The sequence below is a fragment of the Erythrolamprus reginae genome, chromosome 3, assembly GCF_031021105.1.
Source record: "Erythrolamprus reginae isolate rEryReg1 chromosome 3, rEryReg1.hap1, whole genome shotgun sequence".
NCBI lineage: Eukaryota > Metazoa > Chordata > Lepidosauria > Squamata > Dipsadidae > Erythrolamprus > Erythrolamprus reginae.
Genome location: NC_091952.1, coordinates 38,435,231 through 38,449,883, shown reverse-complemented (window position 1 = coordinate 38,449,883; position 14,653 = coordinate 38,435,231). Strand labels below are relative to the sequence as shown.

At 42.4% G+C, this 14,653-nt stretch overlaps 1 protein-coding gene across 8 annotated transcripts in view; it reads left to right on the top strand.

Annotated features, from left to right (window-relative positions):
* TP53INP2 (tumor protein p53 inducible nuclear protein 2) overlaps positions 1-13,227 on the top strand; it is a 48,065-nt gene extending 34,838 nt beyond the window's left edge. For 4 of the 8 annotated variants that reach the window (XM_070744850.1, XM_070744852.1, XM_070744851.1 and 1 more), the window contains 2 exons: positions 7,906-8,254; positions 10,681-13,227. In XM_070744850.1, the coding sequence (XP_070600951.1) occupies positions 7,906-8,254; positions 10,681-10,930 (599 nt within the window). In that variant the 3' untranslated portion in view covers positions 10,931-13,227. The remainder of the gene's footprint in view (positions 1-7,905; positions 8,255-10,680) is intronic. The other 4 variants (XM_070744856.1, XM_070744858.1, XM_070744857.1 and 1 more) reach the window with 2 other exon arrangements.
* The last annotated feature ends 1,426 nt before the right edge of the window (positions 13,228-14,653 follow it).

The following is a 14,653-nucleotide window of genomic DNA, read 5'->3' as shown; positions in this document are numbered from 1 at the left end:
TTTCTAATTAAATTTAAGGCCAGGTTTCTCATTAACATGAGTTACAATAGATCAAGGCCTTTTATAAAAATTCATTTGTTTTAGAAGGAGAAATTAAGTACCATTTAGTTCAGAAAAGCTTCTTTCCAGGGACAGATTGCAAACAATATATTTTGCAAGCTAATAAATAATATGCTATTGTTGTCCTTAGGGAATTAAGATAATCTCCTGTACTTCAAAATTTGGAGGCACACCTCTGGATTAAGTAATCATAATCTAGGTCAAATTCTATGAGATAATTGGATCAGCACAATGGCACACAGTATGCAACTTGTTGTCTATGAGAATTCTAATTTAAATACTTTGGAAAAGAGCTTATGCTTTATATTTCTGTATCCCAATACATGAGCATTCAGAATTACTGCTGCTGTTTGGAAATGGAAGCCGGGCGAGCTGCCATGATTTCTCCATTTAATTTTAGAAAAAGCTGCTGGGAGTTTTGGTTTTGATCAGAATTCTGACAGTGGCCACATTGAATTCCATGTTTCCCTCTGTTTTAAATTACGTACTGACTGTTATTAATCCTTATAGAGCAGTGGTTCTCAATCTTTCTACTGCTGCGACCCCTTAATACAGTTCCTCATGTCGTGGTGACCCCCAACCATAAGTCTAGCACCAATTCTCCCAGCTGAGCTTTAAGCTAATTGGCATGAAGGTCAGAGGGGACAACCCACCCTGTAAATGCCTGATTGTTCAGATTGTAAAGATATATTCCAAGGCACCAAAATAGAAGCTTTAGTTCCTAACACCATGAGAAATTTGTCCTTTCCTATGGTCTTAGGTGACCCCTGTGAAATGGTCCTTCGATGCCCAAGCTGGTCCCGGCCCCCAGGTTGAGAATCACTATTATAGGGGTAATGTGAGAATAGTGTGTAAGTAAGAGTCTGTTGGTGTATTTGTACAAGTGACCCTAGAATTGTGCATAGAGCTCCAGTAGATGTGGTGGATTGCCTGGATATTAGCACAGTGAAGTAGTCCAGACAAGAAGCACGTTTAAGAGTGCAAGCTCTATCTTTATTACAAGATTATATTTACAGAATGTTACAATTCCATATTTTCCTTTCACCCTCTAGAAAACAAGGGAGGGTCTTTTCTGAAATCTTTCCCACACTCTACCCCTTTTGTGAGCTGAGATACTAGTCACACACCAGTTGTCCAGTCTGCAGCTCTCCCTCCTCCTGTTCCCCCAATGTTTTTCCAACATACCATTGCACCAGGGCAGAGATGCCCAGCTCTCAAACCCAGGAACACCCTAGAGGAGGCAGTACTGGGTCTTCAGCCCTTTGGATCTGGGCTGTGGAAATGGTGGGCGAGCACGCGCATGCATCCCCAATTGCACAAGCAGTGGGCAAGTGCATGTGTGTGCACTCCATTTGCATGAGCAGTGTGTGTGTGTGCCCGCCACTTGTATGAATGGAGCTGAGCGCACAGACGTGCTTACCTGCCACTCATGCAGAACCATCCGATTCCCCACCCCACCCTTGGCCAGTCCACAAACCTGGAAAGTTGCGGGAAGACTCTCCCAAACTAGACAAAAACAAAAGTTGCTATAATTTCAGTTGAAACTTCCATTCAGTGTGGTCAATCTTATCACACCACATGCACTTAATTATTTTACCCCTTCGTCACAGTAATACGGTGATACCTCGTCTTACAAACCCCTCGTCATACAAACCTTTAGAAATACAAACCCGGGGTTTAAGATTTTTTTGCTTCTTCTTCCAAACTATTTTCACCTTACAAACCCAAGCCGCCGCCACTGGGATGCCCTGCCTCCGGACGTCTGTTGCCAGCGAAGCACCCATTTTTATGCTGCTGGGATTCCCCTGAAACTCCCCTCCATGGGAAACACTGCCTCCGGACTACCATGTTTTTGCGATGCTGCCGGGGAATCCCATCAGCGCAAAAATGGGCGCTTCGCTGGCAACGGAGAGGGGCGGCATAAAAATCTAATAAATAAATAAATAAATAAATAAATGAATGAATGAATGAATGAATGAATGAATGAATGAATGAATGAATGAATGAATAAATAAATAAATAAATAAATGGAAGTCCAGGGATGGGGTTTCTCAGGGAGGGGAGCCTCAGCGAAATTGCAGTATCACAAAAACATGGAAGTCCCGAGGTGGGGTTTCGAGGACTTCCTTATTTTTGCGATGCTACAATTTCGCTGAGGCTCCCCTCACTGGAAAACCCCACCTCCGGACTTCCATTGCTAGCGAAGCACCCGTTTTTGTGCTGCTGGGATTCCCCTGCAGCATGGAGGGGAGTCTCAGGGGATTCCCCTGCAGCATCACAAAAACATGGAAGTCCGCAGGTGGGGTTTTCCATGGAGGGGAGCCTCAGGGGAATTCCAGCACTGCAAAAACAGGTGCTTCGGCTGGCAAAAGGAGTTTTGGGCTTGCATGCATTAATCGCTTTTTCATTGATTCCTAGGGGAAACATTGTTTCATCTTACAAACTTTTCACCTTACAAACCTCGTCCCGGAACCAATTAAGTTCGTAAGACGAGATATCACTGTAATCCATTGGTACTTTTGGGGTGGTTTTGGAGTTCCTGCTAGCCTTTGGAAGAAACAAGTTTTCCTTCTCTATTATGGAGAATAGAATAAGACTTGTTGCAGCAGCCAATGCTTTTTTCCTTCTGCAGTTAGAGATGTTTTGAGGCAGGGTGATTCAGAATTAGGAAAAACAGCACAGGGAAAGAGCTCTGTTGTTTGATCATAACAAGAGGCCACTTAATTTTTATTTAGATAATCCCATGCCAAAAGGTCAGCAGATCTAACCAAAGACTTAATTTGGGTCGCCCACAGTGTCCCAGTAACTAAAGCAAATGTCTCCATGTGTAACCTTAGTGCTGTGCCTATAGGCTTGGATAATGATAGCCATAGAAAAGTCCAATTTGGTTCTCATAGAAGCACTGTGAAAATTAGACTTTTAAAATACTCTATTTTATGCAATGATCTGAGTCAGCAAACACACTTCCAAACCTTAAGTTTGAGTACAACAAATCAAGGAAAAAAGGCATTGCAATACACATATTCTAATTTAGATGGCAGAGATTTCTGGAATATCATGTTAGAAATAGAAACAACAGAGTTGGAAGGGACCTTGGAGATCTTCTAGTCTGACCCCCTGCTTGGGCAGGAAACCCTACAAACCTTCACTACTTCAGACAAATGTTTATCCAACACCTTCTTTAAAACTTCCAGTGTTGGAGCATTCACAACTTCTGGAGGCAAGCTGTTCCACTGATTACAATAATTGTTCTAACTGTCAGGAAATTTCTCCTCAATTCTAGGTTGCTTTGCTTCTTAATTGGTTTCCACCCATTGCTTCTTGTCCTGCCCTCAGGTGATTTGGAGAATAGCCTGACTCCCTCTTCTTTGTGGCAGGCCCTGAGATATTGGAACACTGCTATCATGTCTCCCCTAGTCCTTCTTTCAATTAAACTAGATATACCCAGTTCCTGCAACCATTTTCTTCATATGTTTTATCCTCCAGTCCCCTAATCATCTCTTTTGATCTTCCCTGCACTCTTTCTAGAGTCTCAACATTTTTTACATTGTGGCAACCAAAATTGAATGCTGTATTCCAAGTGTGGCCTTACCAAGGCCTTAAAAAGTGGTATTAACACTTCATGTGATCTTGATTCTATCCCTCTGTTAATGCAGCCTAGAATTGTGTTGGCTTTTTTGGCAGCTGCTGCACACTGCTGGCTCATATTTAAATGGTTGTCCACTAGGACTTCAAGATCCCTCTCACAGTTACTACTATTGAGCAAGGAACCACCAGCAGTGGATTGTTACATGTATGGATAAGGATGCAGAGCCGGTAGCGAAAGTTGAGCTGCAAGCGCAGCTTCGCTTCCCTTGTGTGTGCGCGTTCCAGTGAGATTTTGGTTATGACCTTTAAAGCCCTACATGGCATAGGACCAGACTATCTCCGAGACTGCCTTCTGCCATACAAATCCCAGTGACTGGTGAGGTCCCACAGAGTTGGTCTCCTTAGGGTCCCATCGACCAATGTGGGCTGGTGGGACCTAGGGGAAGAGCCTTCTCTGTGGGGGGGGGCCCTCTGGAATCAGCTCCCCCCAGAGATTCGTACTGCCCCCACCCTCTTCACCTTCCGAAAGAGTTTAAAAACTCAACTTTGCTGCCAGGCCTGTCGTTCCGCAGATCTTCCCCCCTGAACCAATGAATGATTTAGTTTGATTGTTGAATGAACGGTATTGATAGGGGTTTTAAAGATTGTTTTTAATGTATTATTAATTGGATTGTTATTACTGTTTCCTGTTTTTTCTGTACATGCTGTGAGCTGCCCCGAGTCCTCGGAGAGGGGTGGCATACAAATCCAATTAAATCTTAAATCTTAAGTTTTGCTTCTGCACATGTGCAGAAGTAAAATCTCGCTGGAATGCACACGGGCGCAGGCAGAAGAAGCGAACCTGCGTGCGCAGTGCACTAGTAGCAACGGTAGCAGCAACCCATGCCTGAGTATCCCATATACTGTACCTGGGCATGAATATCACATTGGGAATGACTGCAACAGCAAAGAAAATGGCAACATAAAGGCAAATTCAATAAAGAACAAATACTGTATGCATTGACTTTGTGCAAAAATATAGTGCGGGATACAGTCCCAAATCTCTGTCAACTGCAGCAGCTTTTGTGTCCTGAAAATCAACCCCCAAGGGTTCTCCGCAAGTGATGTTTACATCAGTTCTGACATAGCAACATGCTGCTATGTTCCCATGACATCAGCCTCCTTAACAGCCAAACATATTTTCTTCCAGCTCAGCTGTGGCACTATTCAAATAGCAAAAAGTCTGTTTTTGCCATGTGTGACAATAGCCAATCTGGTGGATTAAACGTGGCCTGCTTTCCTGTTTGTGGGAACCGTTGGCTAATTCCACTCCCTCTGCCTGAATTGGGAGCTCTCTAGGGCTGTAGATTTTGAAAAGAAGCCTTGTCAACAAACTTCACCACCATTTTTCAAGTCAGTTTTTTGGTGCCTATGAAAAAAAATCCACCTGTTCAGCTTGGTTTTCTCTGCTTATATAAACTGCCTGTGACAAATAGGCTTCATCTTCCTTCCCAGTCTCTGGGCTAAAATGGGCCATTCTCCCTCCCCCTCCCCAATCTCTTATGTAAAGGCTCTCTCCTGACACAATCGATGTTGCAAGCTGGAAGAAAAGCCATCTGGCTGCATAATTTAAGGGTGTCGCCATCCCAGCTTTTGGTATGAGTTCCTAGATAGTCGGGCCTTTTCCCCCCCTGCTACAAAGACCACAAATTCAGGAGGGAAGTGTTTTTAATAGGAAAGTGAACACAAGAACAAGGGGGCACAATTTGAGGTTAGTAGGGGGAAAGATCAGAAGCAACGTGAGAAAATATTATTTTACTGAAAGAGTAGTAGATGCTTGGACCAAACTTCCAGCAGATGTGGTTGTTAACAGTAACTGAATTTAAACATGCCTGGGATAAACATACAGTAATACCTCGTCTTACGAACTTAATTGGTTCCGGAAGTAGGTTCGTAAGGTGAAAAGTTCGTAAGATGAAACATTGTTTCCCATAGGAAACAATGTAAAAGCGATTAATGCGTGCAAAAAGAAAAAAAAATAGCAAAATGGCGCTCCGCTGGGCGCCGCCGCCCAGCTGTCACCTTTTAAAACAGCCGGGGGGCTTCTCGGCGTTCTCCCGAACCCGAGAAGCGCCGCCGCCGAGCTGTCACCTTCTGAAACAGCCGGGGGGCTTCTCAGTGTTCTCTTGAACGCCGAACCCGGAAGTTCGGGTTCAGGTTCGGATTCCGGAGGCCACCGAGAAGCGCCCAGCTGTTTCAGAAGGTTACAGCAGGGTGGCGCTTCTCGGGTTCGGGAGAACGCTGAGAAACGCCGAGAAGCGTTTTTGGCCGATCTGGAGGCTCGAAAGGAGGTGGGGAATCCCAATAGGGAATTCCATGGGTGGAGCTTTGATGTCACGAAGAAGGGTTCGGGTTCGGGAGAATGCCGAGAAGCCCCCCGGCTGTTTTAAAAGGTGACAGCCGGGCAGCGGCGCCCAGCAAAACACCATTTTGCGATCTGTGGTGGGTTCGTAAGCCAAAAAAAGTTTGTAAGAAGAGGCAAAAAATTTCTGAACCCCGGGTTCATATCACGAGGGGTTCGTATCACTAGGGGTTCGTATCACGAGGTACCACTATATATCCATCCTAAAATAAAATACAGGAAATAGTATAAGGGCAGTCTACATGGACCATGAGGTCTTTTTCTGCCATCAATTTTTCTATGTTTCTATGTTTCTATATTATGTAGGAGCTGGAAGAGAATTGGGTCATTGCAATGCAAAGTTGGTGATAGCATTTGAGGTTTACATGTATAATAGGAATGTGTAATACTTTACATCAGGTGTGAAATCCAGCAGATTCTGACAGATTCTGGAGAACTGGTAGTGGAAATTTTGAATAGTTTGAAGAACTGGCAAATGCCACCTCTGACTGGCCCCATAGTGGGGTGGGAATGCAGATTTTGCAATATCCTTCCCCCAGGAGTGGGGAGGGAATGGGAATTTTGCAGTATCCTTTCCCGGCCATTCCCACCAAGCCACGCCCACCAAGCCACACCACGCCCACAGAACTGGTAGAAAAAAAAATTGGATTTCACCACTGCTTTATATTTAATCCAAAGAGGTGTTTTGAAGCGTGTGGCATACAAACACAGCACCTAAAGCAACTCTTTGAAACAATCTTATTTTCCTCCCTGAAACTGGAAAAATTAAGTAAAGCCAATGAGGTTATTATGTGAGCCTGAGAAAAGACAGAACTGTTGCAAATTGACAATTATACAACAAATTTTGGTGCAATGTTTGCTAAAATTATGCAGCTGAGATCGCTCAAAAATTTATAGGATTTATTAATTTTTTTAAAAAAAATCTCTCTTCCAATGTGTGGTGATTGGGTCAATTTTAGTAGGATAAGATAGGAGGTTAATTTTAATGCAGGGGGCACTTTAAACCAATCCTTGTCTACTGGAGATGCCACCCATTTAATTTTAAGTCATCCTCCCTGTTCCCAAGTTTCCTTATTGAATCATTTTTTGTTCCTTTTTTCAAAAATAAAGTCTTGCTGTAATCTCCTTGAATTTAGAATAGTACGCATTTAAAGACATTAGAATCTATAGCTCATCAGCAATTGATTTTTACTCTTTGGGAGAGATTTAGGCATTCTTATTATTTGCAAATATTCTTCTCACTCTTTTGTCTGTTTGGCTATTTAATAACCCAGCAGCCTTACCCGCTGCCTGATTTGGTTCAGGATATTTATCTCCCTGTTTTACACAGCATGATAATTATTGGGATATTTACACGGGCAACTGAAGTAGACTTGATTTACAGCCACAAATAAAATAGCACACAGAGAGATTTATACCAACCGGGGTACCTGACAATGTGCCAAAAAAATTCAGAAAGCACACCTCAAGTGACACACAGCTGCAATCTCAAGTGATGCTGAGTATTGGTGTCACAGGCTAATAAAATATTTTGGGGCAATCCTAAACCATAGGAAAGACTTCAAGATGAGTCACACCAATGCCTTTGGGGTATCTTTTTCACTAATAATGCCCCTCCTTTCTCTCCTCCTCTCCTCCCTTCTCCCTTCCTCTCCTCTTCCTTCCCATCCATTGAATATATTGAATGTGTGCACTGTTTTCCTTCCTGTATGCACCCTGCACTGCCATGCATTCCCGTTGAATGGCTTTGCACTACGATGATGTTCTCTTTTTTTTAATTTTGTTTGTGTTACTGTTGCTGCTGTTCTGGCTGTCCCCATTTTGTGTGGCCGGTGATTGCTGCCATCTCTTATTAGATAGTTTGGCTTCAAGTCTTGGCACTGAGCAGCGGGTAGGTGAGAAGGATTCTGTTTGCGCTTCCCGTTGCCGCCATGGGTCCCTTTCACCTACCACGCCTTCACCCCACTCCCTCAGTGACTGTGTCAGCAGGCCCACGCCCTCTCAGCCTGACCCCTGCTTGATGGATGAGAGTTGGTTTGTTACTCCTCCCCCCTGTTTTACTGCAGAAGGTCCTGATCCTGTCAGTATGGAGAGCAACCCCATGGAGGACCTCTTGATTGAGCATCCCAGCATGTCTGTATATGTCACCACCACCACCAGCATCATTGTGGAAAGAGAGGATCCTGAGGAGAACATCCAGGAGAAGTAAGTTCAGGGCAGGCCCTAATAGTTTCATTCCTTTACTAAGAGCCTCCCATGCTTTTCTTCACAAATTTCACAGCTAGGAAAAAATATACTATAGCCCAGTGATGGCGAACCTATGGCACGGGTGCCACAGGTGGCACGCGGAGCCATATCTGCTGGCACGCAACCTATTGCCCTAGCTTAGCTCCAATGTGCTTGTGTGTGCTGACCAGATGATTTTTGGCTCACATAGGGGCTCTGAGAGGGCATTTTTGGCTTCCAGAGAGCCTCCAGGGGATGAGGGAAGGCGTTTTTACCCTCCCCGGCTCGAGGGAAACCTTTGCAGCCTGGGGAAGGCGAAACACGAACCTACTGGGCCCACCAGAATTTGGAAAACAGTCCGTTTCTGGCCTCCAGAGGGCCTCCGGGGGGTGGGGGAAGCTGTTTTTGCCCTCCCTGGGCATTGAATTATGGGCGTGGGCGTGATAGCACGCACGCACACACTTTCGGCACCTGAGGAAAAAAAGGTTCACCATCACTGCTATAGTCCAACATTTTCTGAGCTGCTGGGTACTCAATGTTTTGAGATTACATCTCTCAGCATTGCAAACAGAATATTGTATATATACATTTAAACTTATATAAAAGTATACCCAGGTAAGTATATGAGAAACCTAAATAGTTAGGGGGGATTGCAACAACTTGGGAAAACTTCTCTCTCCTTTTCTTTAAAGGCTCTGTGAAATCTGTGGGACTTTCTTTAAAGTACATGTGACCAGGTTTTATTATTCGTTGTAAACAGAATGTTTAAAGAATTTCATTTTTGCAAATGCTGCAAAGTTCTGATTTGACTATCACTTCCTATTTTATTAGGCTAGCAGGAGTGTCATTCTCCCAGTTAAATGTCCCCCACCCGCCCAAATGGATTCTTTGATGTAACAGAAAAAAAATATACTCAGATATTATCAACTTTCATCGGCTGACGTTCATATTTTTGAGCTCCAGCCCACAAGTATGACAGTATTCCTATTTGGGTGTCTCATTCCTCTCTGTGAATAGAATCATATAGACAGGCTAAAAACACTTACTAATGTTGTTTATATCAGTACTTTTCCTTACGTGCTGGAATGAAATAACCCAGGAATTTTGCTATCTATGGAGGATAGTGAATGTACATTACAGCAGACACACGCTCAAATATGCCCCCTGCTCTCCTTTGGTTTTCACTGCATAGCTGAACTGCCTGCCTGAACAGATTCATAGTTACATAACTTTACCCCTTAAAAAAGTAGGAGGAAGGGACATTTCATGAATTGCCTATGACAGGAGTGTCACACTCAAGGCCCACAGGCTGGATCCGGCCCCTGGGGTGCTTAGATCTGGCCCATGGGACTTCCCTGGAAACAGTGAAGGACTGGCCCACGGTACCTCTGCCAGCAAAAATGGAATTCGGAGGGCTGCGTGTGGTCCTGCCAGGCTCTATTTTTGCCAGTAGAGGGCTGCAGGAGGCTGTTGCAGCCAAAAATGGAGCCTAGCAGGCCCATACAAGGCCTGCAGGATGTCGAGCTGCTCATGCCCACCCTGGCCATGCCCACCTGGCCCCCTGAGGTCAAACACAACCCTCGTGGAACAAATGGTACATCTGGCTGGAGAAAAGACAACATGCAACTCCATCATGATCCTTTTACGCTTCACCCAAACAACTATCCCATGAACTTATAAAATAACATTATGAATCATTGATAAAAGGATGAACAAATTCAAAACAACAAAATCTAAACTCTAACTCAAGTTTAGAAACTTAAAACTTTCATCTATATTGATAGTAAAGATCTTAAAAGCTGTAGAGTAATAGAGTCAATAGATAAGTTGACACCATTTACAACATCTGATAAATTTATAGATACGAATTTAACTCTTCTTTCTTTCTTTCTTTCTTCTTTCTTTCTTTCTTCTTTCTTTTATTTTTAATTTTTCCTCTTCTCTTTCCTTTCCCTTTTCCTTTCCTTCTCTTACTCTCTCTTTAGTCTTATTTTCTTTTATATGTGTGTGTATTTTGATTTATAATTTATTCTAAATTCATATACATTTGTACCAATATTCGTATAGTCCTTTTGTTTTATGTATCCCTTCCCCTATTTATCTCCAATAAAGATTATATTTTCTTTAAAAAAACCAACAAATCACAACCATGACATGGTCCTCAATGAAATCAAGTTTGACACCCCTGGACTATAGACACAACTATTGTTCATTTTGTTGTAGATTGTGGGAGTTGTAGCTTGTGTTCCTTATTACAGTTATGGATGAGTTGCTTACATTAGTTATTTGTGAATCACTCTTTCGCTATTTAGAGAAAATGATATGCCCTTTGTGCTTCGAAGTAGGTGCTTGCCGTATCAAAAGTGCTGCGTCCACCTCACCCTGTATGTCTTTTATTTCTTCAGTGAAATACCTGAAAACTGTTTACAGCGCCGTCCCCAACACCACTCCACTTCTCTTGCTACCAAGGCTGCCATCTTGGAGAAGGTCAATCAAGTGCGCCGGATCCAGAGAGCAAAGCAGTTGGCAGAGAAGCACAAGTTGAGTCAGAAAGTCATGAAGAGGCAGAACCGTGCCAGAGAGTGCCGCCCACAGCGGGCCAAACCCCAAGGCCACTTTGTCTACCAACCATGCCAGCGCCAGTACAACTACTAAGCTACTTCAGGAAGCCTACACTGTGGGGCATTATCCTTTTAACTTTTAGCTTCACTAGCTTCTTCACAATGCTTTTTCCATCCAAAAGGGTTGTCTTCACTCATTTTCTGAAATTAACCGTCCCTCCCTGTGAGAACTTCCTACATTCTCATGAACTTGCAACATTAAATGGTAGATCTTTTGTGGGCTTTTCTTGAGCTTTATTTCCCACCCTGTTTTTAGCAAAAAGTACATTTTTTTCTGATCAATGACTTCTTTTTTTGCATTTAATGTCCCATCTCCTACTCTACCTTCTATTTCCAGATTTTGATTTGGATCTCATAGTGAATGAAACACAACATGCCTTGCTAGCATTAAGAAACAAGACAGCAAGTCAAATAATTCATATACTAGAAATTCAAAGTAATAACAACAACAACAACAACAACAACAATAATAACAAACAACAACAAAACAACAAAGGGGTTGGATTAGAAGACCTTGGAGGTCTTCTAATCCAACCCCCTGCTTGGGCAGGAGGCCCTACACTATTTAAGACAAATGGTTATGCAACATCTTCTTAAAAGCTTCCAGTGTTGGAGCATTCACAACTTCTGGAGGCAAGCTGTTCCACTGATCAATTGTTCTAACTGACAAGAAATTTCTCCTCAATTCTCAGTTGCTTCTCTCCTTGATTAGTTTCCACCCATTGCTTCTTATCCTACCATCAGGTGATTTCGAGAATAGCCTGACTCCCTCTTCTTTGTGGCAACCCCTGAGATATTGGAACACTGCTATCATGTCTCCCCTAGTCCTTCTTTTCATTAAACTAGACACACCTAGTTCCTGCAACCATTCTTCATATGTTTTAGCCTCCAGTCCCCTATAATCTTTGTTGCTCTTCTCTACACTCTTTCTAGAGTCTCAATATCCTTTTTACATCGTGGTGACCAAAACTGAATGCAGTATTCCAAGTGTGGCCCATTATATAGTGGTATTAACACTTCACAGATCTTAACAGAGCAATAGAATCAAGATCGCATGAAGTGTTAATACCACTATATAATGGCTTGGTAGGGCCACACTTGGAATACTGCATTCAGTTTTGGTCACCATGATATAAAAAGGACAAGAAGCAATGGGTTGAAACTAATCAAGAAGAGAAGCAACCTAAAACAAAGGAGAACTTTCCTGAAAGTTAGAAGAGTTAACAACTTGTGTCCAGAAGTTGTGAATGGTCCAACACTGGAAGTTTTCAAGAAGAGATTGATCAATCATTTGTCTGAAATGGTATAGTGCAGTGATGGCGAATCTATGGCATGTGTGCCACAGGTGGCACATGGAGCCATATTTGCTGGCACGCGAGCTGTTGCCCTAGCTCAGCTCCAACATGATTGCTTATGCTGGTTAGCATATTTTTGGCTGACACAGACGCTGTGGGAGGGCATTTTTTTGGCTTCCAGAGAGCCTCTGGGGGGATGTGGAAGGCATTTTTACCTTCCTTCAGCTCCAGGGAAGCCTTTGGAGCCTGGGGAGGGTAAAACATGAGCCTACTGAGCCGACCAGAAGTTGGGAAACAGGCCATTTCCAGCCTCCAGAGGGCCTCCATGGGGTGTAGGAAGCTGTTTCGCTCTCCCAAGGCATTGAATTATGGATGTGGGCTCTCGCGCATGCACAATAGTGCATGCCCACGCTTTTTTGGCACCCGAGGAAAAAAAGTTTGCCATCACTGGTATAGGGTTTCCTGCCTGAGCAAGGAGCAATTGGACTAGAAACCCTCCAAGGTATCTTTCAACTCTGTTGTTATTATTATTATTATAACTTTGAATCTTCAATATATGGGGGTTTTTTTAAGTGTTGGAAAAGCATATATGTATCTTGGTTGTTAAGAGAGATCATGTTTCTTGTGTGAGTGTGTTTCTTGGTCCTTAGGTAGCATGAATTCACACACTGGCTATTGTAGCAGTTGCCAGTGTTAGACTAATTTGGTGCTTCCAGTGAATATATCACCTTTATTTTAATATAAATAAGTTTCAGGAGGAACATGGTACCCTGTCGTTTCTTTTCATCCCTTGTTATTGCACTAGAGAGCCTGTGACATCAGTGCCTTTCTTTTTGACATCATGCTCACGACAAAAAATAAATTCCCTAACATATTGTAATGTCAAATGGAGAAACCAGGTTCCTGTGCAAGATGGAACACACACCCCAAAAAAACAAAAACTCAAGAAAAAAGTCTAACGGATCCCAAGTTAAAGATTAAGGACATGTATTTTAACATACTTTCTTCCGTGAAAAATAAATAATTTGTATATTTGTTTCTTTTGCTGAGTTGATGTAATGGCTGCTCGTGAATTACCAAGCAATGTCCTTAATTGCCTTGAAGCTGCAAGGCAGTACAATGAATATTTCTGGGATTTTTTTCCATTGATTTCAAATAGAATATAGATAGAACCTGAATTCTTTGTTCAGTTGCAAAACTGCAACTTTGAGAGCCCATTTTGAGTTGATGCAATTAACATCAACAGTTTACAAATGCTACAAAGGATATGTGACTCAGAACACGGCAAAGTGGTATAACAAGTTTTCCTCCTCCTGATTAGTTGCATAGTTAACAAGTTTTTTATAATGCTATTAATGGCTCTATAATTTAATGATCAAGTGTTTAGAAAAAGATGGGACAACCTCAGAGGCACATTTGGTAGCTTTGGGGCATTTTTAGAAAATGATGTGTCTAGGAATGGGGTCTATGATAAACACCAAAATACCCATTTATTGGAAAGTCAACAAAAGCGTTTGCTCCTCACTACTTAGCCTATCTTGAAAAGGTGGGCCTTTTTCAGTATTATCGTAGCTACCCATCAATTTTTATTTCCTAAGGACTTTTATAGGATGCCCACAAGGCCTAGGGACATTCTTATTAGAGGCTGATATATATGTTTCGCAGCATCCCAGGCTCTGGTTATTATTTTAAAATTTAAAATATCTAAATTAAAATCAAGTTGAGTGAAGAGGTGTGTGAGTAAATAAATTTTAAAAGAAAATGAAAACAAAAAAGTTTACAAGCATGCAGCTTTTAAAAATATGTTTCCATGAGCCTGATCATGGACACTTCATGTAAGAGAAATACAAGTAGCCTTCATATGGAGCATTTCTAAAGTGTTCTTCCTTTAATCTGGTGACATTTAGTTGTGTTGAAATCATATGTTCACAATGTCCCTAGCTAAGGTCCATTCTGGGTGATGGAAGCTAAGATCCAACATAGTTGAAAGGGACCATACACAAGGAAGCCTATACTCAACCGAAAATGAATTAATGAATATGTAGATTTACACCACATATCAAAGGAGAAAAGATTTTGAACTGTTAAGTAAGTGACTGGCAAAGAGAAATGTATGGGCTCTTCAGTACAGAAGTACCCTTTAAAGTAAGGATAAAAAAACCTACAGTGGTACCTCTACTTATGAACTTAATTTGTTCCATGACCAGATTCTTAAGTAGAAAAGTTCGTAAGATGCAGCAATTTTCCCCTTAGGAATCAATATAAAAGCAAATAATGTGTGCGATTGGGGAAACCTGGAACGGAATGGGTCAACGCCTGGAATTCACTACCGGACTCTGTTGTTTCTTCCCCCAATCCCAAAATCTTCAACTTTACATTATCTACAATAGACCTCTCCCCTTTTCTAAGAGGTCAGTAAGGGGCGTGCATAAGTGCACCTTTGTGCCTACCGTTCCTGTCCT